Source organism: Phyllostomus discolor, chromosome 5 (assembly GCF_004126475.2).
Source record: "Phyllostomus discolor isolate MPI-MPIP mPhyDis1 chromosome 5, mPhyDis1.pri.v3, whole genome shotgun sequence".
Taxonomy (NCBI): domain Eukaryota; kingdom Metazoa; phylum Chordata; class Mammalia; order Chiroptera; family Phyllostomidae; genus Phyllostomus; species Phyllostomus discolor.
Genome location: NC_040907.2, coordinates 78486702 through 78503234, shown reverse-complemented (window position 1 = coordinate 78503234; position 16533 = coordinate 78486702). Strand labels below are relative to the sequence as shown.

The window sequence follows — 16533 nt, the reverse complement described above, 5'->3', positions numbered from 1 at the left end:
GCACCAGCCTGAGGATGTCAAAACAGGGAGTTGTGACAAGACATGGGTCACTGACGATGTCACTGAGCTGCTGACTTGACCCTCCTTGGACCTAGTCTACTTCTGATAATAAATGTCCTCCTGATTTAAGCTATTAAAATTCTGTTTTCTGTTTTCTGTTACTTGCAGCTGAAAGTAGCCTAGCATTTCACTTACTATGTGCTGGGAATTTCAGGAAGACATAAGGGCTATCCTCATAGAGTATCAGTTATGATAGAAGAAAGGAACAGAGACATTGTCTTGAATAGACTTAAACCCTGAATTCTCATGTTGAAAGTCTGAAGCTCTGCTGTCCAAGCATTTTAAGGCTTTATTCAGAATGCAGGTGAGACAGGAGACCGGGAAAGCTGGGTGCACTGTGCAGTCAACAGCCAGAGCCCGCTGGAGGCGTTCTGACCTTAAATCTTGTGTTCCAGGGCAAGTCCTTACACTGGGTCACTTATACGTTATATAGTTTGGAGGTAACATGGAAAGGAAAAGAAGTTGTGTACTTATGAACATTCTGAGTCCAAATCACATAAGTCTTTAGAGATTAAATTTAACACCTGGGTGTGATACCTGAGCCCAAAGAACTAACTTCTTTAAATTAATGGTCAGCCAAATTGTATTATCAAGTTACACGATTCTCAGGTTTCTGACAGGAGTAACTTTCTTCAGCATCTTTTTTCCTGGATCCGGGTGTTATCGGACCAGGCCTCCTTTCTCCTACCATTTCCTTCAATGGCACCCATGAGAGTGGCTAACAGATATCACCACTGAGTGAGTCCCGAAGGTGAGGCCGAGTGAAGGAGTCCATGGGCTATTCTGCTGGCTGGTCAGTTTTTTTTTTGCCTGTGTGCCAAATCCCAAGATATACTGACATGTTTTAAAGTGGAAAATGAATAGCTGCTAGCTAACAGCACTGTGTGACAAGAATCAGCCATTGGAAGTTTGGTTCCACAAAAAATCGTGAAAGGATGTGTATATCCCTGTGAAAGCCACTGAAGTAGAAAACAGCGAAGACATACTTACCATCAACTTTTCTTGTAAATAGTGTAAAAATTTGAAATGAACACTGATGAGTATAAAGTGTGTCCAGATCTCCACCTGTCAATAATTCACAACTAGCCTTTGAACTTGCTTGTTTGGTGCTGTGGTCTCTATAGTGAAGGCAAAGGCCTGATTAGTATTCCTGGAAGTGCTCAGGTGAGCGATTTGCATAAAATGCATCTCAGTTTCTAAATGAATGTGGAAAATGTTGAGGGGAAAAGTGTGAGGAGAAAAGTCAGAAGGGATGTTCATTTAATTGGATCAGCATTAATGTTGCTTCAAGCATGGTTTCACCTGTGGGAGAGAAGCACAGTGACACTCCCAACTTGGCCATTAGATCTGAGAAAAAAAGGGGATTTTGAGTGTGAAAACTGTAAATGAAGATAAATCCCACTCATGTGAAAAATGTGTCAAAATTCCTGCTAGAAATTTGAGTACACAAGAAGGCAAATGTAGAACACACTGAAGAACACTTTACGAAAGATAAAAGACAGCACCATACTCAGTGACAGTAACTGCAAATCTTAAGAGAGGAGGCTGATTCTCCCAGTCGAAACACAAATGCCATCCCAGACAGGCTGTCAGCTCGTTCAGAGGGAAAAGGCTACATGCTGAGCTGGACACTGACTTGCTTGTGAAACTGGAAGTTAGGTGAGAGGCTTCTGAAGACTGGGTAAGTTGCAGAGGTGTTCTGCCGCTGGTCTTGTGCCTGGAAAGTTGAGTAGACTCAACAAGAGGGGCTGTGGCTTTCTCAGCACTTCTGGGCAAATTCTCAAAGGCATTTGTATGTGCTGCTCTTCCCCAAAGCCCACACTGGGGTGTGGGAATATTGAGATGCAATGAAGTCAAGGTTGACTTGCCCTTCTGAGTGAGGCCAAGCTGGCCATTCTTCCTGAAATCTGCCAGAGACACTGTCCCACCTTCTCTTTGCCTCTAAAATAAAGGCCACACATAGACACTGAGAATGAGTACCACAACCAGAAAAGCAACAAAATATAGAATCTTGGAGAAATAGAAGGAGGGGAGGGAGTATGAGAATTGAGAGTAAGAATTTAAAAATTCAGGTAAGAATTTAAAAATAAAGACTCAAAAGAAGGACACCAAAGAAAAGGGCAGAATTAAATCATGGAGAAAAGCAGCTCTTGAAAAAAATGTGGAAATTCAAGCCTCTAACACAGTGTTCTCCAGAATACTAGACCTGGGGGGAAATAAGGTTGGAAAACACCATATCCTATTTTAACTGTCATAGTTTGCAATTTATAATGTAAAATGTTCTGGCATTCCCCAGAATACTAGAAAACACTATATCCTATATGTGGCAATTTATAATGCAAAATAGTTTGTTAATGGCTCTGAGAAATACTGCAATAAAGAAACCTATTTAACTCATAAATTTATTTAAACACAGAACCTCTTTTCCCACATCACCTCATTCTAGTAGCCCTGCAGGGCTAGAGTTCTACACGTTCGCAATGTGCTGCTGTAGTATATGAAGTAAATACAGCAGCCACAGGAAATTGTTTACTTACAGGAGTCGGGAGAGCTGACATCAGCTGCTGACTCTCTTCAATTCTGCATATTTATGTAGAAAAAAAATGCTATGTGCAGCTTATATTGCTGAAAATCTAAAATCAGAGAGAATGCAAGTGGCAGCAAGATTAGAATTTTGGTTTTTCCCCTAAGAAGATTAATCACTTGTCCGAGTTACTTTACCTTCCCAGGCTTCAGCTTACTTAGAAAGTTAGGGTGTTAGACATCAAGATCTCTGTGGTCCTGCCAAAATTTAAAACCTTCTGTAACAAAGGAGTTCTGATAACCCAAGAACCTCCTTTCAGCTGGTACTAGGCAACTCTCCTCCCACTTGTTAAAAAAGTCGAGCAACTTATTAGCAGTTTGACGTCCCACTCAAAACTGAAGGGAACTGAATGGTTTCCTTTTATCGTGCATCTCTGGGCACAGACTGAAAACCAGCTTCGTGCTGCCTTGCCATAAGGTGTAAAGCAAAGTCCTTGTAATATGTGGTGTTTTCTAGAAGTTTCTGCCTTGGACTCTCTTACGGCTCCTTTAGGGGAAGTCACAGACAACTTTCCCCTAAAGTTTCCCTCAAACTTTCCAAGGATAACAGATAATTTATCAGTTCTGATAATTTGGACATCCAGGGTTGCATCCAGTTTTGGGAACAGAACGATTTGGAGACCCACACAATGTTAAATGCACAGTATCTTCTTCAGGCTCTCCACCAACTCTGCTTTCTTTCCTGCAGGATCCATTGTCAGGCAGGCTGTCTTCACATGGGAACAAAGGTGGTTTCCCGTAAGCCTAGACATCATGGTCCTCACCTTCTTGCTTAAAAATAGAGATATTGCCTTATCTCCAAATCATTCGGGCAGAACAGGGATTGCTAAGATTATTAAGTGCTTACCAGGTACTGATTCAATGCACTTATGTGTGTAAGCTTATTTAGGCCTCACAAGAACCATAGAAAATGGGTACTATTAAAGTTCCATTTTACAGACAAGGAAACTAAAGCTCAGAGAGATGAAATAGTTTGCCTGCCTTCCGTATGTGGGACCTCAGGCAAATGACTTGAGCTCTGTGTCTCAGCTTCCTCATCTGTAAAAATACCACTAACAACTATTTCCCAGGCTTCAGTGAGAATTAGATAAGAACATGTAGAAGTGAGTCACTGCATTCAAAGAAAAGCCAATAATTCTTGGAACCATTTCCACTTGCTACTCTCTCATCTCTTCGTTGGTTCACAACCTGGCTGCTGTCCACAAAGGGCACAGAGGGACTGAAGAAAGAGGAAGACCACTCCAGATGGGTAGGTGGCAGGTTTACTAAGCATGGGAACTTACATATGAGGCTTGCCTTGGGCATCCACAAAAGATATCATTTTCTGAAACCTGCCCACTAGAATCTTAAGAGTTTATACAGAGGTTTTAGCTGGGTTCCGTCACATGTTAGTCCAGATGGTATCAACAACACATGGCTCTCTCAAGGTTGCATTTTTGAAAACAGCTCCCACTGTGGGAATAGTGGGCAGAATGTACATTCCAAGGACAGGGGAGGGGATGAGCATCTTCCAATTGCCCAGGTCCAGCTCACAGGTCAATTTGTGGTCATGTCCCCTCCATGACCTCCTCCAACACCCCTGCCTCTTCCCTGGATTGGTGCAAAAACATCAACTTCATTTATGTCATGGTCTCTAAGAGCTTAGATAAGATAGAAAGTATTACAATGGGTCACAGCTATGGATTGAGGAAAGAAAGCCCAAAACAGCTGACCTAAGGCAGAGCTGGGACCTAGATGTTGCATCCTTGTTGGGACAATGAAGCTGAGGGTAAGAACAAGGTCAAGGCTGGTAATCTAGTCTAGATGGCAGAGAATAGCAAGGCCCATGCCCTGGGTGGCGAACCCCAGGCACCAGATAGGAAAACCTTTAACTGGAAGGCTCATATACTAGGCCTGCTGGGGCAGGAGCCAGATCCAGAGTGTGCCAGCAGGAGAGCTGCAGGTAGGAGCCCATTCTCCCCATGAGAGAGATGATAATGAGGTAACATAGCTGGAAGAGGGTATGAAACCCAAGCAAAGGTTGTGCCCTGACAGGTAGCCTTTCAGTGATGGTGAGTACATGAACAGAGAGTGCTGAATATTATTTGTAAATTATTTGGCAAGTTTTACAACAGAGAAAAAATCTTACAGACCAAATCTTAATTTAACACATATCCTGTCAAAAAGAACAAACAAACAAACAAAAACACTTCTTAACTCAACTGTAAAATATCTTGTCAAAGCAATACATTATTGAGGGTGGTTTTACCTTGGAACTAGAGAAGCTATTCTGGCTCCCCTGCCCAAGTGATGGGTGCCAGCATTCAAAACTATTCTGTGACTCTGTATGTATCTTATGTTGTTCTTAGAAATTACTTAATGTTTCTGACCTCTTTAAACATACACTTTCTAATCATTAAACAGAGCCACCAGGTGAAATCTTGCAGTGTCTTTATCCTGAATATTGTGCCTCTCCTTGGTCCTTTGGTGAGCGTGCAGGAGCTATGGCACCTGAGTTGCCGAAGCTGGGTAAAGGAAGGACTGAAGTCACTTGTCAGTGCCAAGGTGCCCAGCAAGGTCTTGACTCCTCAGTGCCTGCTGGCAGGACGTGAGCATCGAGAGAAGCCAGAGCACAGGAGACAGGAGGACACCTTCAATGACATACCTCTGAATTAGGAAAGTATTTCTTGTGTCCATTTTCTTCTTGCCACAAAATCTGTGTTTGCCACGCTGATGGAAAAGGGGCATACATGGGAGAAGATTATAACATATATCACCATAGAAAGTGTTTTATTGAAACATGGATAAACTTTACTCAAAAATGGCACATTTGACCTGGGCAAATATAAGTGAATGGAATACCGTGGTGTTCAGCCAAATGTGAAAATATCAGTAAAATGCCCTTTGATGATCTGGAACACAGCGGTCATCCTGACTGTCGATACAGCTACAGAAAAGTAGATCCTGATATTGGTGACACAAAGAATCCATTCAGGCCTAAAGAAATGTTCTTTTTTTTTTTCCTAGCTTGTTTTGGGTGAAGCAACCAGTATTTACAATATGCACATTCTGTGATTCTAGGGTGACATCATCTCTTCCAGTGTGCCTTTTCTGTTGTGGCCACGTGGGGTCACTTTGCCCTCTTTGTAGAGCCTTGAGCACCCCTGTGCAGAGTGCCCCCGTGCAGAGCTCTTACCATTCTGTACTGTATTCTTCTGATTACCTTGCCCATCTCCACACCAGACCATTGGTGCCCTGAGAGCATCCTTGTATTTCCATTGCCTAGCAAGTTGCTTAAAATATAGTGGGTACATAGATAATATTACTGTATAAACACTTGCCAAAAAATCAAAAGAATTTAAAAGTTTTTTTTATAAATTGATAAACTTCCTTTTCTAGTACTGTAGAGTAAGTTCCAACTGGCCAATCTTTATACAGAAAACAGCTATAAACTCTGGACACACACAAACACCTTCTGGGCCAGATTCCCTGTGAATTTTGTCAAACAGGTAAGAAGAAGTAACATCATATTATGCAAATTATTTCAGAAAATAAAGGAAGAAATATTTTCCAAATCACAACACAACCCTACTGCCAAAGCCTGACAAAGACATTACAGAAAAAGGTAAACTGGTATATTTTCTACATGATCACAATACATTTGGATATTCTCATGTGTTTCACTTGTACAGAGTATGCTTCTAGCAAATTTAGCAAATTCATACAAAGTGTCTTACTGATTTGCCAAAAAATTACTAATTTTAAGATTTATTTTTAGCGTTCACTGGGGGTGGGGGCTGAAAATTAACTCCAAAATGTAATGGAACCACCCTCCTGTACCATCAATTTCATAGTCAGGCCAGGTATTTCAATCAGTGGCTTGAAAATGGAAATAGCCTGGGAAGGAAGGTCATTACGTGGAGCTCTATTTTGGAATAACTTGCTCATCAGAATGCAGACTGGGTACAGGGCACAAAGGGCTGACGTGAAGAAGCTGGAGCAGAAGTTTCCTCTGATTTGAGCACCTGTCTCCCAGCAACTGACTGCACAGCGCCCCCCGCAGCTCACAGCCCTGCTGCTAGCCTCTGATTTCACATATTTATTGGAACTCGGCTCCCTTTGGACAGCAGCAGGGGCATGTTGCCCTTAAAATTGGTGAAAAAAATCTCCTGACAACGTACATTAAACTGAACAGACGTTATAACCTGATTAAAATGCTAACTTTGGTATGTTTGAAAAGACTAGAAGCTAAATTAGACTCAAACTAAATTTTACTTTATAAAACCTAAGCACAATATTCTATTTCTATAAATTACCATACTTTCATTATGAAACTTGAGACCTCTGTTTCACCTCAGAAAAGCCTGTATCTTCACTTTTTCAGTCTGCTCATCTCACACAAACTGTACGGCTTCACCTGCGGTTCTGTTCACGGCTGGGGCTTGTCACCCGGCCGTGCAAGCTGTAGGGGCTGGGAGCCTGGAGGGCAGATGGGATATCGGTGAATGTCTCTCTCAGCCACAGCACTTTTTTCTTTTAATCATTTTTTAATTGTTATTCTATTACAGCTGTCCCAATTTTTCCCCTTTGCCTTCCTCCGCCAGCTTCCACGGTCAGTCAGTTTCCTCACTGTGGTCCATGTCTGTGGATCATTCATACATGTTCTTTGTCTAGTCCTTTCCCTTCTTTCTACCGTTATTCCCCTCCCCCACCCCTCTGCTCACTTTCAGTTTGTTCCATGTTTCCATGCTTGTGGTTCTATTTTGTTTGTTACTTTATTTTGTTCATTAGATTCCTCTTATAGGTGGGATCATTTGTCTTTCATCGACTGGCTTATTTCACTTAGCATAGTGCTCTCCAGTTCCACTATCCGTGCTGTCAGGAAGGGTAGGAGTTTCTTCGTTTTTTCTGCTGTGTAGTATTCCACTGTGTAAACGTACCACAGTTTTTTGATCCACTCATTTACTGATGGGCACTTAGACTGTTACCAGCACTTGGCTATTGTAAATAGCACTGCTATGAACATTGGGGTGCACAGGTTCTTTTGAATTGGTGACTCGGGATTCTTAGGATATATTCCCAGCAGTGGAATCACTGGGTCAAAAGGCAGTTTTATCTTTAGTTTTTTGAAGAAATCCCACACTATTTTCCACAGTGGCTGCACCAGTCTGCATTCCCACCAAGTGTTCACTAAGGTTCCTTTTTCTTTGCATCCTCTTTAACACTTGTTTGTTGATTTGTTAATGATGGCCATTCTGACCTGTGTGAGTTGGTATCTCATTGTGGTTTTAATTTGCATCTCTCTGATGGCTAGTGATGCTGAGCATCTTTTCATTTGTCGCTGGGCCCTCTGCATGAACAAAGAAGGTCACTGCATAGTACCTAAAGGAATAGTTCAACAGGAGGATATAACCCTGGTAAACATATGCCAAGGATCTTTTGCTGCTCATGCTTTGGGATCTCCAAAATTGAACTTCAGCTGAATGCCACTAAAGTTTACTTTGCAGAAGAGCCACCCATCTATGTGATCTATTCACTGTTTTACAAAATTTGGATCAGTAAAGTGGATTTCCAGAAATACTAATTCCACAGTGATGAATCAACTCAATTCAAACTGGTAATGATAGTCTTCTGTAATTAAAAGTGATTAACTGTCTTCATGCTTATTTCTGTTTTCCAACTCTACTATGGACATAGGTTACTTCTACAATTCGGGGGTTTGGAGGAATGACATGACAAAGAAACAACCAAGGAAAGGGCACATAACAGGAGAGAGGGATGAAAGAGAGCACCGGGGTCTTGGTTTGGAGAGGCTGGCCTCTCACAGGCAGGCTTGTGCCACTCACCACTTGGCTCTTGAAGTCTCTCCCCGCCTCCCTTCACAGCACTCTGGACATCAGGTCCCAGAGCGACAGGGCGCAGTGCAGCAGGCAGCTAAAGAGTTACAGTCTCTGATTTCAGAAAATAACGAGTACATTCCTTTTTTTTTTTTTTAAAACAAAAGCATTCAGGGTAAGGGAAAAAGAACTTGAATCCCAACACTCAGAGCCCTCCTAAGACCTAGTCACAGCTCTTGCCACGGAAACAGGCCTCTCCCCACAGCACCTCAAAGAAGGCACTACGTGTGGAGCAGATGGCACTCAGAACTGATTAAGATCGGTCTACGTTATAAACAGAAGCTCTGAAACCTGAGGGTGGAGGCAACGTTTCTTCCCAAAGAACATTACTGGTGCAGAGAAGAAATGATGCGAAGGGTGGATGTGGTGAAGATGTCACCACGGGTGATGGCTGGCATTGTTTGTTCTCTGGAGCAGTGGGACCCAACCCTGGATGCACATCTTGTCACTTGGAGGAGGCCTTTTAGAAATATCTGCTGTCCCCCGACCCCAAAACACAACTGGATTTGGTTGTGTAACCTTGGGTGCCACTCCATTTCTGTGAGTCTCCGCTTCTTCACCTATAAAGTCACCCTAATAAAAGCTGCCCTATCTCAGAAACAGTGTGAGCATCAAATAAATAAATAGCTTTGTGAAGCAATGCTCAAGTATTGTGAAAATGTTAGTTATGTTTAAGTTCTTTAATCACAGTCCCTTGCAACCAGAGGCTCCTGGTTTTATAACATGGACAGGTGCTGCTAGAGTACATTTGGTGATCATGAAATAGAATGAAGTTATCTGGCCCCTATCAGGACAGAGCCTCACAACTTTAGACTCATTAGGGCTTAGTTATGATTAAAGAGACTGGCCTCATTGTTACAGTCCAGTCAGTCAGTTTGGAAATACTATGATGTTAATTGAGAAAGAAATGGTCAGACATCCCAGTAGATGCTGTAAGACAATAAAATAAAAGTTGACTGAGGAAAGCTGGGACAAAGATCTATTGGTAAAGGACATAAGAACTTTCCCAGCAGAAGATCTAGTGCCAGCACACATGTGTGCACCTGTACGTGTATGTGTGTATCCCCGGCCTTTGTCCTTCATATCCTACCCCAATAGAGGGGTCACTGTGGAATACGGGAAAGTTCAGTTTCTAGTCCTGGTTCTCCCCTTAACTACCTGGGTGACATACACATCCTTTCACAACTCTGCAGGCCTCAGCTGGCATTTGAGTGCATGGTAATTAAAAATTCTGAAGTTTCCTTCCAGCCCTAAAGTCTACAGCTTGAAGCACAGTTTCACACTATCATCCTTCATGGGCTGACAGAAGAGATGACTCATGAAAACTCAGGCAATGCTCCTGCCTTGAAGTCCCATGTGCTTGGAGAACTGGAAATGTGGTGACTAAGAACATGAGTTCTTCACCCAGTCCCAGCCCTGAGTCACCATAATGCTTTTGTGCTATCTCTGAGTCACTCAGCAAACCCATCACAAATTGTTTTCATTCTAGACCAGCTTCCCCAAACTACCCAGTGGTATACATATAGTAACTGAACAAGTATTTCCGAATGCCTATAATGTGTCAGGCTGCGTTCTGGACCCCAGGGATAAAGCTGTGAACAACACAAACACCTTTGCCTTCCTGGACTTGACATCCCAGTCGTCAGAGGATGACAAAAAGAAACATACTATGTAGGTTCCTGTTCAGGCCTTTTAAGCATAGTCCAGCTTATCATGAACTTTCTTAAAACTGTGGCACCCCAAAGTTGAGCAAAAACTCCATCCAAGTGCCCTAAATAGAATCTGGCTTTCCAGATCATAATGAAAGTGTATTTGTAATTTTTAGATTTATCTTGATCAGGGTGGGAGGACTGAATATATTTTGTTTAACAGGCTGGTGGCTTGACTTACTACTCAAATATTTGGACCTTCGGTATGTGGGCCTCTGCTTGGACTCTGGTCTCTGGCCCCACCGGGGTGAGAAGTAGGGGTGTTGATGGAGTGTGTTGAATTTCTCAGAATTACTTTCTTATTCATGGCAGCAAAATCCATAGGTTTAAGTTTGATTTTCTCCAAACAAATCAACAGCATAGTATAATTTTTGTTAGGCATTTTCTGTTGCGAAAACCAAACCTGCACAGATGAGCTTCTGCATTTTCTCCCCCCATCTGCACCAGATCCTGCACAGTGAGGCCTTCCCCCTGCCACACGGCTTCCTCTCTGCGCAGCTTTGGTTTGCTCACGGCTGCTCTGTGCTCCTCTAACTGAGCAGGCTTTCAACACTCACCCCTGGTTGCCATCTGTCAGATATGCTCCACATTCCTTGATTCAAAACTTCAGGGACAAGAATCTGCAGTCATGTACCGCATAACGACATTTTGGTCAAGGATGGACGGCATATACAAGAGTGGTCCCTTGAGATTATAGTGAAACTAAAGAATCCTATCACTTACTGATGTTGTGACTAACATAACATCATAGTGCGACACATTACTCACGTTTGTAGTCCTGCTGGTGTAAACAAATTTGCACTGCCAGTCACATGAAAGTACAGCACACACAATTACAGTAGTGGGCTATACCATCTAGGTTTGTGCACGTGCACTCTACAGTGTTCTCACAATGGCAGAATTGCCTTCCAACACATTTCTTAGAATGGGAAACCTGTTGGTAAGCGGCACATGGCTGGGATTTGATCTCCTTGCCCCTTTGTGGGAAACGTTTACCCCAGGTCAATTCATAGGCCAGTCCTGGTCTAATTAATACATTTCGTGTGACATTGATGAGAAGGCTGTTATTTAGTTAGGTGTACCCCTATCCAATCAGCTGCAGGTGGAGGGGATCATGTAATAGAAAACATAGTGGCTGAGGGCAGGTTCATCAGCAGGGCAGGCCTAGGGGGTGGGTGGGGGCAGAGTGCAGTTCTCCTCAGAAGTAGCTGAGGGCACAGAAGACTGCATGATTGTTTAGTGTGGTAGTTGTGGTGAGTGTTGGGAGCCTCCCTGACGTATTTTCTACATACTCTTCAAGAAAACAGTTCATCTCCTTATTACCCACGACACACCACCATAGTACATCCCTGTTACTAGAGTACTAACCAGTAACATACACATCTTCTTTCCGTGGCAGGTACAAGGATGGTTTAATCAGCTATCATCAGGGGCTCTTCATTTTGTGAGATGTATGGAATATACTGCTTGTTCCTTGAAGGTGCATAATTTACTTTGGGTGAGGGCTGCACCCCACTTAATGAGGGGCCAGGAAAGGTCTAGATAAGGCCCTAGCAAAATGGTAATGGTTGGATCCTCAGTGAGACTTCCTAGAAGGAACATTTATGAATCTGAACCAAAGTCTTTAGAAAATATCAAGACAAAAAATTGAGGAAGCCAAGTCCAGGTGGCAAATCCAGAAGCAGAACAAGGGCAAAAGCAGGAGACAATCTGAGCATCAGGAATTGGGCAAAACTGGAACAGATGGAAGGTGAGGGGAGGATTGCTGGGGGGTGGCAAGCATCTGTGCTTGCTTTTATGGACTCACCAGGTGGCTTGCGCTGGGCAGCGTTGGTCTAAAGGAACCTGATTGAGGGAGACCTTCAGGAAGAGCCCTTCTTCTCCCCCATTTACTGCTGGTCACATTCTTTTGTCTCCTGGTTTTGGAGAATCATTCCAACTCTCCCCCACCACCTTGAAACTTTCTACTTTCTGCTACAATTTCCTCTTCCTGCTAATCTCAGGAGAGGTCAAGAATATCCAGCTTTGCATCTTCCCCAGGGAAACCCTGCCTGTCCACTCCCCCCACCACATCCCCCAGTATGCCATTCCTGGGGAGAGCTGCTTTCTCTTTATATTGCATATCCTGCCCCACCAACTTCCAAGCTGATAACAATCAAGGAGAGGCAGCAGTTAATTTAGTCACTTGTTATCACCTCTTTGATTTGCTCTCACATCATCTCAGGGACTCACCTCATTCCTCTGGCCAGCTAATCCACAGGAAACAGGTAACACCTTGGTCACAAACCACACACACTGCATGTTCCATACCTTTCCTCTGAGTGCTGCCTGAAAAAGGCATGCACAAAGGCATTCTATGGCCAAAGATGATGCCGCCAATAATTACGAATGGGAGAAAGTCCCTTGAATTGCTCAACTGACCCTGAGCCCGTTAAAATGTCCTTATTCCTAAGGAAAACTTTTTAAAGGTCAGACCACAGTGGGCCTACTTGCAAATGACCATTTGAACCTCTATCTCTGCCTGAGACTTTTCTTGTTACACAATGCAGAATACCTGTAAAGTCACCCACCAAAGGGTGACCTCTATGGGTGGGGTGAGTGTGGGGTCAGGAGGTTGTCCCCCAAATCTCTATTTAGAATGCACTGACAAAGGTGATCCAGGGTTGTTGGAATCTTACTATGGATGCTGTATAATGACAACACTGAGGCAAAATGGGCTTTTGTGGACTGGCATGGGAACCAGGCTCTGGGTACACTTCCGGTCCTTCTGAACATATTTTACTTATAATTTTAGGACTGTCACTAGTGCCTATTAAAAGTCTTGGTATCATAGAATCCTATTGTTAATAAGGCATCAGCTATTACCTGAAACTAACATTCACCTTTCAAAACCAGGGTGTTTTCCCTGAGAAATACTTTTGCTGCTTCTCAGGTGCCAGTTATTTGGAACTATTCCAACAGCCCTAATCTCTGAGATGTCTACACTAGCTAAAAATACACAATTTATAAAGAACTGGCCACTTCACCTGAAATTTCCATTCATTGAACCAATTGCAACATTAAGCAGGTGTTATCATGGTCAAGTCTATTACTTCAACTCAAAGCGTATTTCAGTGTTTACCAGTGGCCTAAATGATGACTTAGGATCAAGGGAAGTATTTATTGAGTATACAGTGTTTGCAAACGCATGGAACAAATTTAAACTGCACGGAGGAAAACCCCAACACAAAAGTGCTCCAGGTTTACAATCAGTTTACACTGATTGTAAAAAGGCCAGCAAAATCATTTTTACCACAAACTGATTGTGGTGACTTATCTCTGTGTTAACATAAACATGTAAGAGGAATATCATCCAGCCCTCTAACACCTGTATAAATGTGTGTTCTACAGTAGTTTAGAACTTACAGCAACACAGGCCTTTCTCAACCAACCAAGCACTATTTCCTGAGTGCCTACACAGTGGGGGAGATACAGGTACTAAAGGACACGTTTGCCTTTGGAGTAAGCAGTTCAATTGTTTTTCTTAGCAAGTGACTCAAAATCCACAGTAACTCCATCCAGAGAGCCCTCAGAGGAGCTGCAAGCTGAGCTAAACTGATGTCCACCACAAACCCTTTTTCTCTTTTTTTAAAAATATATTTTTTGGTTATGCTATTACAGGTTGTCCCACTTCCCCCTCTTTACTCCCCTCTGCCCTGCACACTGCAAACCGTTTTCTCTTGAACCCTCAACAAGGTCTCCTATCTTTGTGCATCCAACTAAAATAAATGGCCACTTGTAAATAGTGTACACATGACAACAATATACATTCACATATTTCCCCCCACACATTATCTTATTTAAGAGAAAGAGGTTTTTTGGAGTCAAGATTGAGTCCTCGTGGTGATTGTCACAATAAGTGTTACTTTGGGTTAGTCACTTTAGCTCTCTGGATCTCAGTTTTCTCATATCTAAAATGAGATCAATAACAGAATTACCTTATTAGGTGGTTGTTAAGGACTAAAGGAGCTAATACTTACAAATTTCTTACCACAGGGAGCACCTATTCAATAAACAGATTTCATTATTTCTCTTTAATAATTACCTCAACCTTTGTAGGTTTGCCCAGGCAGTTATTGACCCCTGTTGGATAGATGAGATTAATTTACCCAGGGCTAAACAATTCCTTAGTGGCCGCTCCAGGGTTTCTGATTCCAAGCCCCAGGCCCCTCACCACGCCCATCATCCCCAGTCAACCGTAAAGACTTTTATAGAATGGGTTGCACTGTCCAGAACAAGAAGAGAATTCTCCTTGGTGAAGGTCAGTGCCACAGGATGAGAAAGACCATGGGTAATGATGGGCTTCAGTACTGGAAACTCCTCGGGTTTGCCTAAGCACAGGACCGCATGACTGGAGGTATCGGCGACAATCACATTCCCCTGGTGATCGAAGGTCACAGCAGAGGCAGTTATTTCATAAGGGAAGAAGAGGCTCAGCCCAAAGGTATCCACCTGGCCGATGAGCTGCATGCTTGCACTGAACACCTTCACCGTGGTGCTGCAGGTCCCAGGCCCCAGCGTCAGGGGGCGCTCTAGGACTGCAATGGCCCCAGTGAGCCCAGACACTGCCACTGCTCTGGGACTGCGCAGATGCGCTTGCAACCTTTCTGTTTTCCGGAGGACCCCTTCTGGAAAGTCCACATCCAAGAGGTGCAGGGATCCTGCTTCCGCATCAGTTACCACGACCCCATTCTGAGGGGTGGTCTCCACACCCCAAGGCAAGGAGAACTGGCCTCCAATGACAACTTTGATCTGGCCAAAAAAATCGAACACTTTGATTGAGCGGTCGCCGGCGTCGGTAACAACCACATGGCAGTCGTTAGTGACGGTGACATCGAGTGGGTACCTAATTTCCTGGGCAGCGTCCCCCTTCTCTCCAAACTGATGAGCACATCCTCCCCCGGAATCAAATATCTTGACCCGCCTTTTGCCGTCGTGCACCACTACTACCCGCCCTGTCTTGGGACACAGCGCTAGCCCAGTGGGGTTAACCAGGGTTCCCCAGCCGCCAAAGGCTTGGTGGCAGGTGAGGGTCCCAGAGCCGCAGGCGGGGACGCGGTGGGGCGCCGGGGCCTGGCGCAGTGTGGAGCCCAGCAGCTCCAGGAGGTGCAGCACCGGCAGGCAGTCGCTAGTGTCGGAGCCCCGGCAGGCTCGCCGGCAGAAGGGGCACTCGAGGGCAAGCGTCCGCGGGTGCGCCAAGGCAGCCACGCAGGCCAGGCAGACCACGTGGCCGCAGGGCAGGTTGCGCGGACGCCGCTGCTGGCGGTGGCCGAATCTTTCAAAGCACACCTTGCACTCAAGCAAACTGGTCTCGGCCTCGCGCATGAGCTCCGGCAGGGCAGGCCCGCTCCCCGAGGCCTCCGCACCCATCATGCAGCCACTGGCGTTCCAGCTGCGCCACCAGCTTGGCACTGGACACCGCCCAGCGCCGCCCAGGGTCACGGTCAAAGGGCGGAGCGCTGGTCTTGACGTCAACCGCAGCGGTGCGCACGTGGGAGACCTGCTGCCCTCTGGTGGGCATGTGAAGCACTGCTTCCTAAAAGCCTGACAGTGGGCATTTACAAGTTGTATGCACAGCGTGTGATCAGACGTGTAATCTTCACAACAGTCATGGATGGATTATGTCCACCTAACACATGAAGAAGTACACCTACTTAGAACAAGAGGGTTCCTCCCTGTAACCCAGTCTGTTAATGGCAAAGCAAGAACTAGAACAACCCAGTCTTCCAACTCTGGTGTCCTGCAGTTTCCAAATCTCCGTGCTGCGTGCTTGGTGCTAGGGCTGGCCAGACTCACAGTTCATGCTGCTTGTGATCAGACTAGGAAAACACAGACACACGAGGAAAGTTAAACTTCAAGGGGGCGAGGTAGGTGTGTGCCTCCTATCACACTTGCAGTTAAAGTAGATAATAAATACGTATAAAATAAATTCATGTAGGAACAATGATGTATTATAGGACAACACAAGAAACCCACTAGGTGAATGAATATGAGATGGGGGAACCATGACTGGGAATGTCTTCTAGAGGAATTAATATGAAATATGTAAACCATTCATCATAATTGCTATAGAATTTACGCTATGTCTGCTTTCTGTTAAGTGCTTTACATAGATTATCATATTTAAGCCTCATGACAATCCTGTAAGAATGTTATTTTCATCATCCCTTTTTACAATGGAGTTCATAGAAGTTAAGCATCTTGTCTAGAGTCACATGGCTAGGAAGTGGCCGTGCTTGGATTTGAAGCCAGGCAGTTTGATTACA

The 16533-nt window shown here is 44.2% G+C and overlaps 1 protein-coding gene across 1 annotated transcript; it reads right to left on the bottom strand.

Moving 5' to 3' along the window:
- Positions 1-12979: 12979 nt before the first annotated feature.
- Positions 12980-15694, bottom strand: NHLRC1 (NHL repeat containing E3 ubiquitin protein ligase 1). Its single transcript, XM_028512871.2, has one exon. The coding sequence runs from the start codon at positions 15638-15640 to the stop codon at positions 14450-14452; it is 1191 nt and encodes a 396-aa protein (XP_028368672.1). The 5' UTR covers positions 15641-15694; the 3' UTR covers positions 12980-14449.
- Between the last annotated feature and the right edge of the window lie 839 nt (positions 15695-16533).

Coding starts and splice junctions, on each gene's coding strand:
- NHLRC1 (XM_028512871.2), bottom strand. CDS start 15,640: ATGATGGGTGCGGAGGCCTCGGGGAGCGGGCCTGCCCTGCCGGAGCTC.